Source organism: Cardiocondyla obscurior, linkage group LG18 (genome assembly GCF_019399895.1).
Source record: "Cardiocondyla obscurior isolate alpha-2009 linkage group LG18, Cobs3.1, whole genome shotgun sequence".
Taxonomy (NCBI): domain Eukaryota; kingdom Metazoa; phylum Arthropoda; class Insecta; order Hymenoptera; family Formicidae; genus Cardiocondyla; species Cardiocondyla obscurior.
In genome coordinates, this window is record NC_091881.1 from 3,233,933 (window position 1) to 3,249,125 (window position 15,193).

General features: G+C 37.3%; 2 protein-coding genes and 1 long non-coding RNA gene across 4 annotated transcripts in view; 2 read left to right on the plus strand and 1 right to left on the minus strand.

The window, feature by feature from the left end:
* LOC139109664 (uncharacterized) overlaps nucleotides 1-15,193 on the plus strand; it is a 51,563-nt gene that overhangs the window by 22,489 nt on the left and 13,881 nt on the right. The gene's annotated exons all lie outside the window — the stretch shown is intronic.
* Nucleotides 180-4,668, plus strand: Mad2 (mitotic arrest deficient 2). The gene is made up of 3 exons (XM_070668889.1): nucleotides 180-336; nucleotides 407-769; nucleotides 849-4,668. The coding sequence occupies exons 1-3, from the start codon at nucleotides 264-266 to the stop codon at nucleotides 1,046-1,048; spliced, it is 636 nt and encodes a 211-aa protein (XP_070524990.1). The 5' UTR covers nucleotides 180-263; the 3' UTR covers nucleotides 1,049-4,668.
* The window catches only part of Vn (membrane-bound neuregulin protein vein), a 277,589-nt gene continuing 263,790 nt past the window's right edge, over nucleotides 1,395-15,193 (minus strand). The window contains exons 7-10 of the transcript XR_011546866.1: nucleotides 12,907-12,981; nucleotides 11,918-12,312; nucleotides 8,283-8,499; nucleotides 1,395-7,178 (exon numbers count right to left, since the gene is read on the minus strand). The gene's annotated coding sequence lies outside the window, so the exon portion shown is untranslated. The remainder of the gene's footprint in view (nucleotides 7,179-8,282; nucleotides 8,500-11,917; nucleotides 12,313-12,906; nucleotides 12,982-15,193) is intronic.

Sequence of the window (15,193 nt, forward strand, 5' to 3'; positions counted from 1 at the left end):
TTAATTAATTAGGTAATTACTTTTTATCTTATTTATTTTTTGCATAAAAATAGGATTCATTCAGCATTATTCGTTGTTTTTATTCCTAAATTATTACATGCGACATTTCTGAAGATGGCGCAGTTGCGATAGACGATCGATTTGTTGAGTTCGCGCGTAATTGGTAGCTTGCCAGCCGTTATCTTTTGAATTTGTGAGCCGGCTTCCGCGCGGATCAGTCGTTGGTTTTCTGTGAAAATTCAGGTTTAATTGTTCTACCAAGTATGACAGAGACGCAACAAAAGACGAAGTGTATTACTCTTAAAGGTTCCGCTGAGTTGGTCACGCAATATTTGCGTAAGTATGATTTCGCGAGTCAGTATCGGGTGCCGCTTAACCTCTCTTTTATCGTCGTCTTTCGTTGCAGTTTATGGAGTCAATAGTATTCTCTATCAAAGAGGAATATATCCGCCGGAGACGTTTCAACCCTCCGAGCATTTCGGTTTATTTATCTTCTCGTCCGTGGATGAGAAGATTACGTCTTTCTTGAACACTGTTCTTGGACAGATTCAAGAGTGGCTCGTTCAGCGTAAGGTTCGCAAGATCACACTCGTTATAACCAATGTTAATACGAAAGAAGTGCTGGAAAAGTGGGATTTCAAAGTCGATTACGAAGATCAGAATGTCAATGGAGCAGATGGAAATGTCAAGGGCGAGCTGCCTGAAGTAGGGACAAAGGATATGAAAACTATACAGAAAGAAATACGTGAAGTAATACGTCAGATCACAGGTAGCTTTGATTGATTTTGAGTAAAGCATTGCAGTTCTTCTGTTGCTTCCAGGTTGTAATACAAAAAAATCTTTTGCAGGCACAGTCAGCTTCCTACCACTCCTAGATTGCCTATGTTCCTTTGATATACTTACATATACAGTACCAGACTGTAATATTCCTAACCAGTGGGATGAGACTCAGCCTGTTTTTATTGCAAACAGTCAAGAGGTACAGCTTAGATCATTTTCAACCTCTATACATAAAATGGATACTGTAGTTAGTTATAAAAATACTTGAGTTTATGCATTTTTAAATATGATAATTGTAAATGTACACTCCATTTTATGTTTAGTGTGTTTTAATTACCATTGCCAAAGACATTGGTCAGAATTATTATTTAATACAAACTGAGATGGTTGAATAACATCGATATTTTGCTCTGATATGAGCAATATTTTATATGTAACATATGCATGGTGATTTTGACAAATGACTTGTCAGTTATCTTTGACACAATTTGGGGGAATATATTTCGTTCTAAATAAACCAACATATCTTAAGTACAAACACCTAGAAAAAAAAAAAAAAAAAAATTAGACTTAGACGAAGCGGGTGGGAAAATACACGATACTTTGACACTAGATTATCTTGGCAGATTTTTATTAAAACATAATTGACCGTTACATTTAAACACAAAAGTTACATTTACTTACTTGGCAAAGCATGAGAGATACGACTAGAATAAAGTATTTTCGCTAGCTGACGCTTTACAGTAATTATCTAATGCTAGCGTCTTCCAGCGTAAAGCTTCTCTCACATGAAATCTCGATGCTGATACTAGTCTCAACCATTTCCTAACAATTCCTCGTGTTGTGTTCCGTCTTCTAAAGCACTCTAAATGAAATCCTCATATATTCGAAAAATATTTCAGCGTTATGCTTTTAATTTAGATAAATCATATTTTACAAACATACTTGAAATCTGAGTGCAATGTGTTTGATAATCTGCCTCATTTGAAACGTAATTCGGTAATAAAAATTATTTTGTGCCTTACACACGCTATTGTTTGTTCGCGATGCCCGGTAATCGACACTCGATACAAATCTAAATGAATGAAAAGTTTGTTTCTTATTCTAATAACTGGCACGTACGTAATATTTAGATATTTATTTTTATCAATATTTATGAAAATGTTTTCAACGAATAAATTATTAATAATAACATTTTTATAAACATTCAAGCTACATATTTTTTATGTATCTGATTGTTTCAAATAATTAATATCTGTTACGTTATTTTTGCGTAATCTAACATTTAAATAACAATTTTTTGTGCATCTATTTTGATGTTTATTGACTGTAGAATTATTTTAATATCCCTTTTTGCATTCTATTGTAATCTGCTTCTGGAATTTTTTTTTTTTCTCATGATAATTGCAAATAGTAAATAAATATTTTTTCTTTTTAACATAAGAAAGCTAATAGTTTGTAGATGCAGAGCGTGATACATGCTACCTATTAGGTAATTATTGCAAATAATATTAGTCTCTTAAAAAAAATAGCTAGTTATTGGAATAAAAAAAGTGTTATTTCTTTCATTTATATTTGCCACTGTTATGAGTGCTTTTATCGAAAAAGGTTGTTTCGGGAAACATCGAGGGCGATCTATACTTTTATTAGTAATTCGCCATTACGTTCTCTTTATAATAATTTCGCTATTAACGTTAATACTTCGTGCTGCTAGAATTAGCCATATTAATAGTGCGTAGTCTTTCTGCTATAAAGACTCGCGGAACGCAAACGTCCGATTCTCGTCCGCTTGGCTCGCCTTAAAGACATACGATACTTTTGAGAAAATAGCATTTTCGAGCATTTAAGATTGTGAAAAATATCCCCGATCTTCGATGTACCTTTATAAACATTTCAAGATTTAAGGGCTTATTTTTACAATTATCGAATAATTTATTTTTATGCGAATTACTTTAGATAAATTACATTAACACGTGTCCTTCAGGGATTTTTTGAAACAACAATTAATTTTTAATTTAATATATGATTTATTAGTAATTTACGGTTTATCGTAGCAGTAACATTCTATAACCAATATAACCGTTTAATTTTTTTTTTTTTTTAATAATTTTTAATAAGCAAATTGATTAAACTATAAGAACATTTGGCGGATAGTACTCGTAAAATTTTAAACATTCTGGAAAGAATGGCTAGTGCTTAATGCTATTTATATAGCCGCGTATAGTTTAACGCTTGTAAAATTTTCTACTCGAAATATTCTGTTTCTCTTCAAAAGCACGTGATTTATGCCAAAGTCGGACATTACATTTTCCGTACCAAGCCATACGCCCCCTTTAAAATGTGCCCTAGACTAGTTTTGCTCTGCATTCGTTTTTTTAGCTCACACAATGCGAAAGCTGCTGGAGATACGCTGCAGTTTTACAAACGTGTTTATCTTGCTGGTTCGTAACACCGTAAGAGCGCGGACAAACATGACCTTTTGTAATACTAATGAGCATTGAAATTGGATGCTACATATAAATTATAAATTTTTACCGCATAGAACTATGTGCATTTTCATTAAATAATTACATAATTAAAAACAAATAATTTTAACTAAATTTAGCAATGATTAATCTTAAAATTTTGATTAAAGTAAAATTTTGTCTGTGATATTTTGTCGACAACAATAATAATGCTCATTTGGATATAACAATTGCGCGACGATAAGTTTGCTCCAGCAGTTTGTTCTTCAGTTCGTTTTATTATCTCTTATTTATCGTGTTATCATAAATTTTTCGCGACAAACATTTTATGTCGCAATCTATACGGTGTAATGAAGCAACGCGGATTACATCTTTAATAACATTATGCGGTAACTTTTTTTTTTTTAAATACCGTAGAAACGCGTTTCTAGTAAAAACATTGAAAAATAAATAACGCGAAATAATATACAATATTTTACAGTAGCGCTTAGTATACCAGTGATTGGGTTATCGTTCGCGCGAAACGGTGATTCGCGTTAATTAAAGTTTATCGGGGGTGCTTGTCGATTGGACCGTCCGATCTTTGTCGCAAGTCCCAGTACAATCGCAAAGTTCCTTGCAATCACGTTATCGTGATCGAGCGCGTGCATTGATAGGACAGCAATCGTAAGCGTTATCGGCGAAGTACCGGCTTACGATCATAGAAAGTGAACGTTCCGTCGTTAATTAATTAATCGACATGACGGACTTGAAACTGTACACGCTCAACCACCGTTCCGCGGTTCCCGTCCACCTCTCGTGGACCGAGAATCTATTCTCCTTAAACGTAAAGTTGCGTTTGATCGCGACGCGCGAAGCCGTGCTCAAAACGGCACGCTTCGAATTATCATTTTATTTATACATCTCTACTTACTTAGGTTTTTACCTTCAACTAACGCTATATTTCGATTTACGATCGTTTTTCTTTCTTTTTATGCGTAAAATATCATAAAATACATTCTTTCTTTTGTTCACTATTCGCGGACTCGCCGTCTCCTGACGGTAATCGCACACTCGAACCACGAGTTACGATATCAGGCGAGCGACTTGAAATTTTATTATTTTATTACATTAAGAAATTGGGCCAAAAATTACTTAGTAAATCTACACCATGTGAAGTATTTCACAAATTTTTTTACATTGCATAATTGCAAAGTCATATAATGAAATAATTTTGAATACGTTAAATTGTAATTTGTATAAATATGCAGAAACATTTTTTAATCAATGACTTTTCTGATAATTTTTTTTTATTCTAATGCTCGCTGCTGTAAAATCGTAACTCGTTTGTTGATGTCGCGAGATACTGATCATCAGGGCCAGTCTCGCGATGACTCACAATGACTTTCATACAAATCGTTCGATAGGTACGAGCGATGAAACAGATTTAACGAAAAAGCACGGCGGCACTAGTAAGCTTGCACGGACATCATACGCTACGACGATCTCTCTTTTCTCTTGAGGGTTTTGCTTTTTTTTTTTTGTTTATAGCTAGAGTCGTAAAGTACTTTCCGCTTCTCATCGTGTGAGAACGGCTCGGAACACTCTGCTCGCTTTCTTCGCCCACGAAACTAACTATATGTAATCGTGTATTTTCTTACGATGTAAAAAGTAAGCACGTGCGTCCACTCTCGTTAACGAAAACGCGAAACATTCTCTCGGATGCTAGCCATCATCGCCAGCACACAATTCTGGCTTTATAAAAAGTATTTTCTTCGACGCTCGAACGTTCAATAATTTTAAAGCGATTTGATATAAAAAAAATTGATATAAAAACAGAGTGAACTAGACAAATTAAATAATAAAAGCAATTCTTGAAATTTGAGAATTTTGTCCAGTTGTACAAAAATAATATATTTTTATAATTTAATACTTAAATTATATGTCGAAAATTTATTATAAAATGTTTTTAATTATTCGCTATTACGATTTGTCGTTATAGTATGAAACGTAATTTAAACTTTGTTTTTTTTTGTTTTTTTTTTTGTTTTATTGTAAAAGCTATTTTTGTGCCAATATTAATTGTGAGCTTCGTTAATTAAAGTACATCTGATTTTATCATCAAATAGTGACAACGTAATTACATTTAGCTGCACAAACGTAGTAGAAACGATGTTCTCGTTCTGTTGTCGTTGTCTTTTGTTACTTAATTTTCGTGTTTTACGTGAGTAGAAAATAGAAAAAAAAAAGAAATCAACATATGGAGTTTGCACGGTACTTCGATTACTCGAGAGTTGACGCACTGCGCCGGACGTCTAAAAAGAGAGGGATTACTTTGTACAATAGAAGCGCCCTGAACGCGTTTTCTTGAGGCCGGATTTCTTTTCGGCGAAATCTTTTCGGGAACTCGCGGGAACATCTTTCCGTGCGGTTGGCCAGATCTTTTCTTAGCATACAAAACGATTGCAACGTATATCTTCCGGGCTGTATACAAATTTTTCGACTGACCGTTCTAATATTTTCATGAGTGAGCAATTTTAGTACTTATTCTCAAAGGCTTAGATTTATGTCTGTGCTTTGAATCTCAAAGATGCTATATAAACGCAAAGAAAGATAAATTAAACGTAAAGAAATAGTTAATATTAAAATTTTTCAAATATTTAAAATAAAAAGAGAACATAATAGACATATAAAGGTGTGTATACACTTGGCGAACGAACAGCGAACGCGAGCATTCCCAAACAAATCAATCATTACAAAAATAACATACCAACAACACACATGACCGACGAAATGTTGGCGATCGCTGTGTTCGTACGTTGTTCGTTCGCTAAGCGTATACACACCTTAATGGAATATTTGGATGTAAAGTAGTAGTTAGAAATTTATTTAATTAAAAGGAAAAAAAAAATCTGTTTATATGGATGATGTGTAATTAACGACATCAGATTAATTATCTCGTTTTCGCGTTATTAACCAAATTAGGTGTAGAGGTAGAATTTCCTTGAAATGGTAATCGTAGAACATTCTGCTAATTAAAGCTGCATCCCGTCTGCGGGAGCTGAAAATTTCGCGTTATGCGTTATGCGTTATTTGGTGCCCGAAAGATACCGCAATCCTTCCTGCGTGAAGCTCTGATCCCGAAAATCCTATTACGGTACTCGGGATCATCCTCACGAGTCCCTCTTTCTGCAATCCCGTAAAATGATATCACGACATCCTCGTGGTACTACGTCGATCTGAGCGTGCCCTATGGTATGGTTTTACGACGGCTTTCCTCTCTTATTCCACTTTCCTTGTACAAACCCCGCTATACGAGCGTCACGAGAACCTTTGACACACTTCTCCTTCGGTTCTATCAAAAATCAGTAGGACGCTTTTGTTCGCCGATTTTATTCCTCGTTTTAATGCTGATTTTTAATTGATTGTTTCCGTAAAAGAAGACAACGTTAACGAACTTGCTCATATATCACCGTTATCGTTTTTATGAAAAGCCACGAACGCTATATAATTCGATTGAATAACTGCTCAAGCTGCTTTTAAAATTATAATTACTATTTATTGAAATATTATATAACTTGTTAGAAAGTTATACGTTTAATTTAAAAATGTTATCTTAGAAATTATTGTTATAATACGTACAGAATACGTAAATGCGTTTGTAAAATCAATATGCCTATCGTCACGGTTTATAAAAAGTAAACTGTAATGTCTTTACGGAAACAACCAGAGCACAGTGGATTACAAGTAGTAGGTGTTTGTATAATCCTCTTGCACGTTCGCTTGCGTGTTCATTATCATATCTCATGATTTCTTTCCGTCGAACGGAGGAACGAAAGTTTTCTTGCAGATGAGGGTGGCATGGTGCGTCGTTGGAAGTTTTCTAATCTCGTTCGTGGAAGGAGTTGGTTTTTTTTTTTTTACGGTCAGCGTACGAGTACTTAACGTGATAATCTGTAAGCAAATGGTAAGAATTAATAATGAGATATATATCTAGCATAAACATGAAATAAAAGCTGAAAAATGTGTTGTTATTTGACTTTGTCGATCTTTTCCCCATTGTCGTTACTATCCTATCTTAATCCAGGAAAGCATCCCCTTAAAAATTAACGCAGAATGATACAAGGTAGGTTAGATTAACTGTCAAAGTTGCCGTTCGTAGTATGACAATCTCAGCGGTCTGGTTTGCGTGTGTGAAACCGGAGAGAAAGAAACAGGAGGACACGATAGAGTTTTCTGCGAAACTTTTCTCTCGTGCCGTGATATCCGCAATATCGTTTCGATACGGTTGTTGCTCGCGGTACCACGGGTAATGGATAAAGCATCGAGAGACCAAAAGGCTTCCCTCAATGCCCCTTTCGTGTCTCGTATTCGTGTCTATGCTTTGCCCTCTTTGCGTTGCCCTTTTTCCGCCTTTTTTTTTTTTTTTTTTTTGCGAGGGCTCGGTAGCTATATTCAGTATAATAGAACATCTCTTGTACCGTCTCCTTCATTTTCACTCTTGTCGTTCGACAAACGAGCGGCCGTAACGGCGGATAATGGAATCGACGTGTTCGACGATAGTTCATTCCGTCTTTCCTTTGACGAATAGAGATCATCCGAGTGATAATTCCGTTTTATTCTTTTCGCGAGCCGGTTATTTTTATAGGCGTACTCGATCACGTACCTGCTCACGATTAAACGTGATCGGTATCTACTTGTCAATAGGCCTAGCTATTCGTGAGAAAGATCCGTGCAGCACGCGATTGTACTTGCATAATAATTAATTTTTTAAATATAAAATTAAATTGCTGTAAGTTGTAATAAGTAATTAAAGAGAACCTATAGAGGGAATTTTTTTAAGAAACTCCGTAAATTCGCTCGGCGTTTAAAATACATTAATTTAATTTTTTTTTTTTCTGAAAAGTAGTATATTTTTATTTCTCTTCTTTATTTACGAGTATTAAAATCGCGTTTTTGTGAATCGCTTCGGAAAGAAATACTTCCGTCGAATTTTCCGTAAGAAAAAGAAATATCTTTTTTAAGCGGGGTTGTAACGTATCGCAATCTAGTTCTCACCTTTGTCGAGATCCAAGACGAAGAACTCCGGGCACAGAATTAAAACTTCGTGCCGTATTTCTTCCTCTGGATCTTTTTTGTCCCGCGAGTAAAGGGACGCTCGGCTCGACGGTTACCGCGAGGGTTAGCTGGTGAAATTTCGACTCACGACGGTCCAGGATGCGATGTGTGTGAGGATGACGTTGGTCGGCGGCTTGCTTCGTCTCCTGAGGCTCTCCTACGGTAGGAAGTGGTGGACCAAATTATTCCTGTAGCACGAAAGGTGCCGCTAATGCCGTCGGCTCTTTCCGGCTTAATTATCTTGGGACCATTAAGTTTATCTACGAGCATCAGAGTCGCCCGTCTCCCCCGAGGAAACTGTTAGATTGGGGGAGGGAGCGAAAGGGGAAGGGTAGGTAGAGTACGCTTTTGCTGAGAACCGAACACTGAATGATTAAGTTCGAATACGAGAATAGCCAAATCATTAAATATACTTAGTCGTCAGACGCTTCCTCTCGATTATGAATGATAGCAAACCAGAAGTGAACCAGGAACAATAGACGTTATTTTAATATCGATTATTTTAATACGAGGCATTGCGATATTTCAATAATAAAAGCTAATTTTAATAATACATATAAAGTTTTGCAATAATGGAATTACTATTATTTAACGATAAGAAATTGCCATCAAATTTCTTTTCTTTTTTGTTCTTCTTTTGCAGAGCAATATTTTATAGTTGTCTAAGTTCATCGTCTTGCAATTTTTTGCGCGTTACGCTTTTCGAAAGAGAAAAAGTTTAATTGAGATTAGCGTAGTTAACGAACCAGTATCTTGAAGAGAATTAACTTTCGGAAACGATTCGGTTGTTGTAAACTCAATTATCCATTTTCACAGTTATTTAATCGAGGTAATCGGGTCTTGTTAATGACTTCTCGACAGTATTTACCTCGGTCGCTTTTATTTCCTATTTTCTCAAATTCATAAATTGTTGTTAGAAGTTACTAAGACATTATTTGCGCTATAGGCAGGATTAGATAATAGATGCGGTTTGCAGATTTGGTTTTGTCAAGCACCTAGCAGATAATGGGCCTTTTAATTAGAATGGGTCATTAAGCTTATCCACGATCGTCGTCTTCGGTTCTTGCGCCGATTGGTGTCAGATGGACGCGCGTTTTATTAGCAAATCCACGAATTTTAATCGACGCGTCAGTGAGGAATCTGAAGAGCAAAGATAAAGTTTTAAAATCTAGTTTGTTCGGAAAATTTCGTTCAGGCTGATTTTAAAGTTTACGAAAGATAAAGATTCTGTTCAAATTTGATTCGAATAACTTTTATTTTGTAAACATTAGTATTTAATCAAAATTAGTATTAAATGAGAGTTCAATAAAATGCCGTCGAGTAGCTATGCAAAATTCTAATCGGACCCGTTCGTGGTCGAGGATCATCGGCGAATTATTCGGCCGTCATCGTCACGCCAGGGAGAATCCGGTCGGCGATAATTGATGAAATGAATCACGTTGACATCGACGGTGATCGTTAGCAATGAGCGGGAGAACACGAACCGCGAGCTATCGTTAATCACTGAGCCTGACATATCCGAGCCATCGTTTGTTACTTTTGGGAAAGTTGTGCGGTCGTCCGATCCTCCGACGCGAATTATCGATTCTATGGGACGACGTCGGTAGACTTAAGGTTAATTAAAAATTAATAAATTAAACACGGAACGATTGAATGGTTTTTTGTATAGAAAGAAATTTTAAATACTTTAAAAAAAAGATCTTTGCGAACGTATCAAATATTGAAATTTTTAATTGTTTGTTATTTTTTAAATATATGATTGCGTTATCACCAGCTTTATCTCACGTTTATTTTCAAGGCATTTTATTGTTCGTTTAAACGGCGATTTTCCTATTTTATTCATTTATTGATTAAATTATTAACGACCTTCGCTTTCAGCGAAGTTTCTGGCTGGTCTAACGGACATGGTAACTAGCACTTGTACTATGTCTCAAGGCTTTCTCTCTCTCTCTCTCTCTCTCTTGCTCTTTCGTCTTATCCTGAAAGTTAACAACTATCGGCTTTGTAACCGTGCTTAAGTTAATGCGAGTTTCGCGCGTGTTGAATAGTTTGTAAGTCCATTACAGACGCATTAAGATCATACATACATATATCTGTAGATCCATGTACACGTCTGAATGCTCATCTGACGGTTCTCTTCAGCTACGAAGAGACACGTGATACGAGCACGATCACTTCGAGGCATAGCAGTTGGAACTATCAAAGCTAACGTTTCGATGTGTTACACCGTCATGTTATCTTGAAGTTTCCTTCGCCAATATTAGTCAATTCTAATCGCAGTTTAACTAATTCCGCTTTTACGTCACATATTAGACCGGATCGAATGTAATTAATTCAAAACACGAGGTAGGCGCGCTTCACGAATTAAACACCGGGTAAATATCGTCAGCATTGCCGAAAAAGGCAAGGGGCAGAGGTACCGTAAAAGAGTGGCTTCTTGTTCGGCGTTCGTTTTGCCGCGGGATTCGTATTTTTCTTCTTAATATACGAGCATCCTGTCGGGTATTTACGTGGCCGGCTAACGCGGAGTACCTCTTACGCGAAGCGTTTATGCGACGTGCGTTTCAAGGATACGTAGTCGGTGCTTTTCCGCAAAGAGCTTTCGGCATCGCGCGAGGACTGCTACGAGCTTACCAAAGAGCCCCGCAGAGACATCCGCCCCGCTCGTATACCCACCGGTCTCTCTCTTTTCTTATAGCGCGTAGTTTTCAGCTTTTACCTTTTGGCTTTCTTTTTACGCGGTTTTTCTTTACGAAAAACGGTCAGCCGTATCGCTTCCGTCCGACGTAGCCGCCGTCTAAGGACACCGGGGAGCACTGGACGTTATTGCATGAGATATATATATATATATATATAGTTACGTATATGTATATACGTATGTTCTCCGAGCACATACGTACTATCTTTGAACAGTTATCGATATTCGATTGTGACTCTCTCATGGCTTCCGTGGCCGTAAATAGCGTGTCCGAACGAACGTGAGATAACGCGAATTGTAAAAAGAGGAAGGATCAAAATTTCGTTTTCCTTAATTTTCCACGCAATCCGAACGAGCATTCTCGCGGGTGACGCGAGTTACGGCGAACCCATAAGGGATATGTAATTATAGATGAAATTTCTCCCCTAAGCTAGGTAAATCGTATACGAAATTTACTCCCGGCGCAACCTCGAACGGCAATCATTTTCGCCAAGTCGCGCAACTTCAACTTTGAACGCGGCACGTGACTCGTGTCGCAAGGATTCAGGAACGACGATAAATCACGGGAGACCCGTTGAACCCCTTTATATCGGCGTGCTGCGAAAGCTCCGTCTTCCTTCGTTCATCAGAGAGGTGACGTGGCTGTTGCGGCAACTTTTTTGCCGTCATATAGCGTGTCGCGTGTTCTTTCAACGATAGATAATAGAAGAAAAACGTATTTTAATGCCGAGAAAACGATCAACTTTTTATTTAAGTTAACGAATGATTAAAAGGTTCTAATTAAAAGGCCCATATCGCTAAACGGAAATATTCCGCTTATAATAATTGAAAAGTTTTTTTCCCGTGAAATTGCAATGGTAATAAAGTTGCGCCTTACCTTTGGAAAAGAATGACGTTTCTTGCCGGTGGTCGCTGTCTTCCTCTCGAAGCGAATTGAAGTCGAGAAGATGACAGTAGACAGCGAACGAAACGTAGAGAGGAGGAAATAATAGAAAATAACAAACGCGAAGAGGAAGACGGTTCGAAAGGGCAAAATTGAAAAAACGTGGGCGAACAGCATCAAGTGCTCGAGACGATTACGCGAAATGTCGAATGATAGTAATGTAATGAAGGATAAGCGCGCGGAAAAGCGCGCTTCGGGAGGAGAGCCCGAGAAGATCGCGGAGGGCGAAGTCGCGGATGCAGGGATCTGTATCGCGATAGGGAGTAAAGGGCGGGCGGATAGGTGAGGCTACAACATAACAAAACACGATGAATGTCCCGATGTGCAAGCTGCAAGCAGAAATTGTACGTCAGTTTAAGATCGATGGTTAGGCTACCTCTCGTCGCGCGATATCGCGCTCGCTAAATTATCCGGATAAATGCGCCCGGGCGGGCTCGGCCATCGTTTGCGGATGCTGGATTCACGCCTCGGGGTAATCGTTAAATATTTCGAAATCAGTGCGGATCCGCGAATGCCGCGAGCGCTTCGTTGCACCGCGGGCTTGTTTATTGTTAGCGCGCGTTAGTCCATTGACAGTCACTCGCATTTCGTTTTCGAGGTAATTCGCGCACTCGAGGTACAGATCGCAAATCAATGTCTAGATTCGCCGTAAAACATTTATAAAATACTACGCTCGGTGAGCACGGGATCGTTCGATAAATTACAATGATAATTCTAAAATGCTATAAAATAGTCGTCAGAAAATTGCATCGTTTCAAGTATCCGTGATTATAAAGAGCTGATTTATTTATTAATTTTCTTTTCGCGCGATTTATTTTAAACGAAAACTCGCAAAATAATTTTTTAATGCAATTCTTTTTTGAATTAATATTCCCAATATTGCGGTAATAATTAGAATAAATTGTAGAAATATATCGATTTACCTTGACAGTGCCGCTAGATGCGCTAGAAGCGGGCGAGCGTAACGTCCTCGGCGAACGAAGAGAATTTATCCAAATCTTGAGTGCCAGCAGATAAAGATAGTAGATTTCCATTAAGCATTTCATATAATCTATATATTGCTTTTGTAAATTTGAAACAATAACTGAAATATCAAGATTAACCCTTTCGTGTATAGTAGTCGTTATTTGCACACATAGATGTATTCTCTTTGTTTGATTTGTCGCATTAATTTCTTATCGATTACAATGTGAATCTCTACGATTATTTTGATACGGTATATACAGTGCGAAGCGGTTTCTGCACACTTTCCTCAAATTAAAACGATCAATTATTACTATTAAAGAAATCACATTTCAATATATATGATTTTTAATTGAATCGATGAAATTTATGCGCTTGTGAGAGCTTGAACTTCTCAGCCTCGTACTACAACGACTGCCGACCCCTCGGGCTCTTCAAGGCTCTTCACCGACCCTGAAGAAGAACGAGAGGGGAAACGGTCACAGTTCTATTCCTGTAACCCGTGAATCATTTCACTTGCACCTATCTTGTCTAACGCGTGTAGGGCCCTTATACGGTTACGCTGAAAGGTGCACGACCTCAATAACACATGCATTTAACGATCGTTAGTTTCGAGGAGAGTTATTCGCTTATTCTTGATAATCCGTGACAAGACTATTAGTAAATATAAAGAACAAAAAAAAAAAAAAGAAAGAAAAGAATTAAAATTGATTATTTTTATAATTATGATGATTAAATGTCTCTTATAGACAGAGTTATTCTGAACCACTAAGAATACGATTAAAGAAATATTTTAATTTTATATAATTTTATCAAAATAAATTTGTTCTTAGGTATAATTTAATTCGTGTATTTTTAACGAGAGAATACAATATAGAAAATGCCTGGTACTCTGGTATTAAAATACCAAAATTGTCGTAACTGCTATTAATACGTAATGGTTGAGTGATCTCTCGAGTAAAGCTATTCGATTATTCGTGATATTCCCCGACAGGACTATTATTATTAAATCAATTTTGCTACAAGCACGACTTGAAGGTATCCTCGACGTTTGATTCGTTAAACAGCAAGGAATTCGATAGGTACTGTTGTAGTTTCTGATTAAATGAACGCTGCGGCGGAATTTCGCTGATACGCCGCATTGTCCTGACGTGCCAATTACTGGCTACGTAGCAACGACGTACTTACTGACGGCGAAATATCGCTAGGCGAACGCGAAATGGAGAATTCTCCATAGAACTTTAACATTCAATAAACTTGTGGATAATAGCGGGCCAATATCGGTATTGTGCCGCTGGAGTCGGCTTGACCACTATTAGTGTCGTATCGTGAATTTGTGATCTGACCTAGCTTTATCGCGTTAGAATTCATGTGTTTAGCCCGAAAATGGAAGGATCGTGCCAAGAGTCGCACTTAGGAGCATTACGCAACGGAAAAGCAGTAAGACGTGCTACATGTTTTGCGTTAAAAAAAAATTTAGACGCGGTAATAATCTTTTCTATTTCAATTTTAGTGGGAAAATTTACAAAGTTTTTTTTTTTTTAAATGAATTCACTTGAAATTTATTGCTTTTGACTTTGTTTCAAATCAGTATGTTATTGATTTAAATAAGACATTTGAATAAGTATTATTGCAAGAAAAATGAAAATAATTTCCGCTGTTGTTAGACTTCCGACAAGACGAGTTTATAGATTCAAATCGAACATAGGTAGACGTTCCGATGTCGATATTTATCGGCGATATCAGAATATAAAAATACTTCTTTCAGGCATGGTTCAGGCGCGTTGACGACTTAAAATAATGACGCGCACGTCAGAAACTTTTCTGCGCGAGACATCAATAATACCTCGCGTTTTATTCAATGCCCGACGTTGTCGACGACTTTAAGAAATTTATCGAGCCTGTTGATTTCAAAAGATACACGGATAGATGCGCAACGACGATCACGTTGCGTGTGCATTGGGAAAGATTGCCGAGTGGCGAATATTTATTTTCCGGCAACGACAAAGCGCGTTACCTTTGGAACCGTTCTTCCCGTATGTAAATTACTCTCGATACGCGGCCATTTCTTTTTTTTTTGTTTTACATTCGCTTCCCTCTTGACACCACTCTGCTGTTATCGGAAACCATTGAATTCATGATCGTTTCGCGGATGAGGGCAGTGGAGAACAAGCGCACACTCTCCGATGAATAAAAGAGGCAATCGCGTCGGGGCGCGATGTAAATTCATTACACGTGTACGTCGCA

Coding starts and splice junctions, on each gene's coding strand:
- Mad2 (XM_070668889.1), top strand. CDS start 264: ATGACAGAGACGCAACAAAAGACGAAGTGTATTACTCTTAAAGGTTCC. Junction 337..406: donor GTTGGTCACGCAATATTTGC/GTAAGTATGATT, acceptor CTTTCGTTGCAG/TTTATGGAGTCAATAGTATT. Junction 770..848: donor AGTAATACGTCAGATCACAG/GTAGCTTTGATT, acceptor AATCTTTTGCAG/GCACAGTCAGCTTCCTACCA.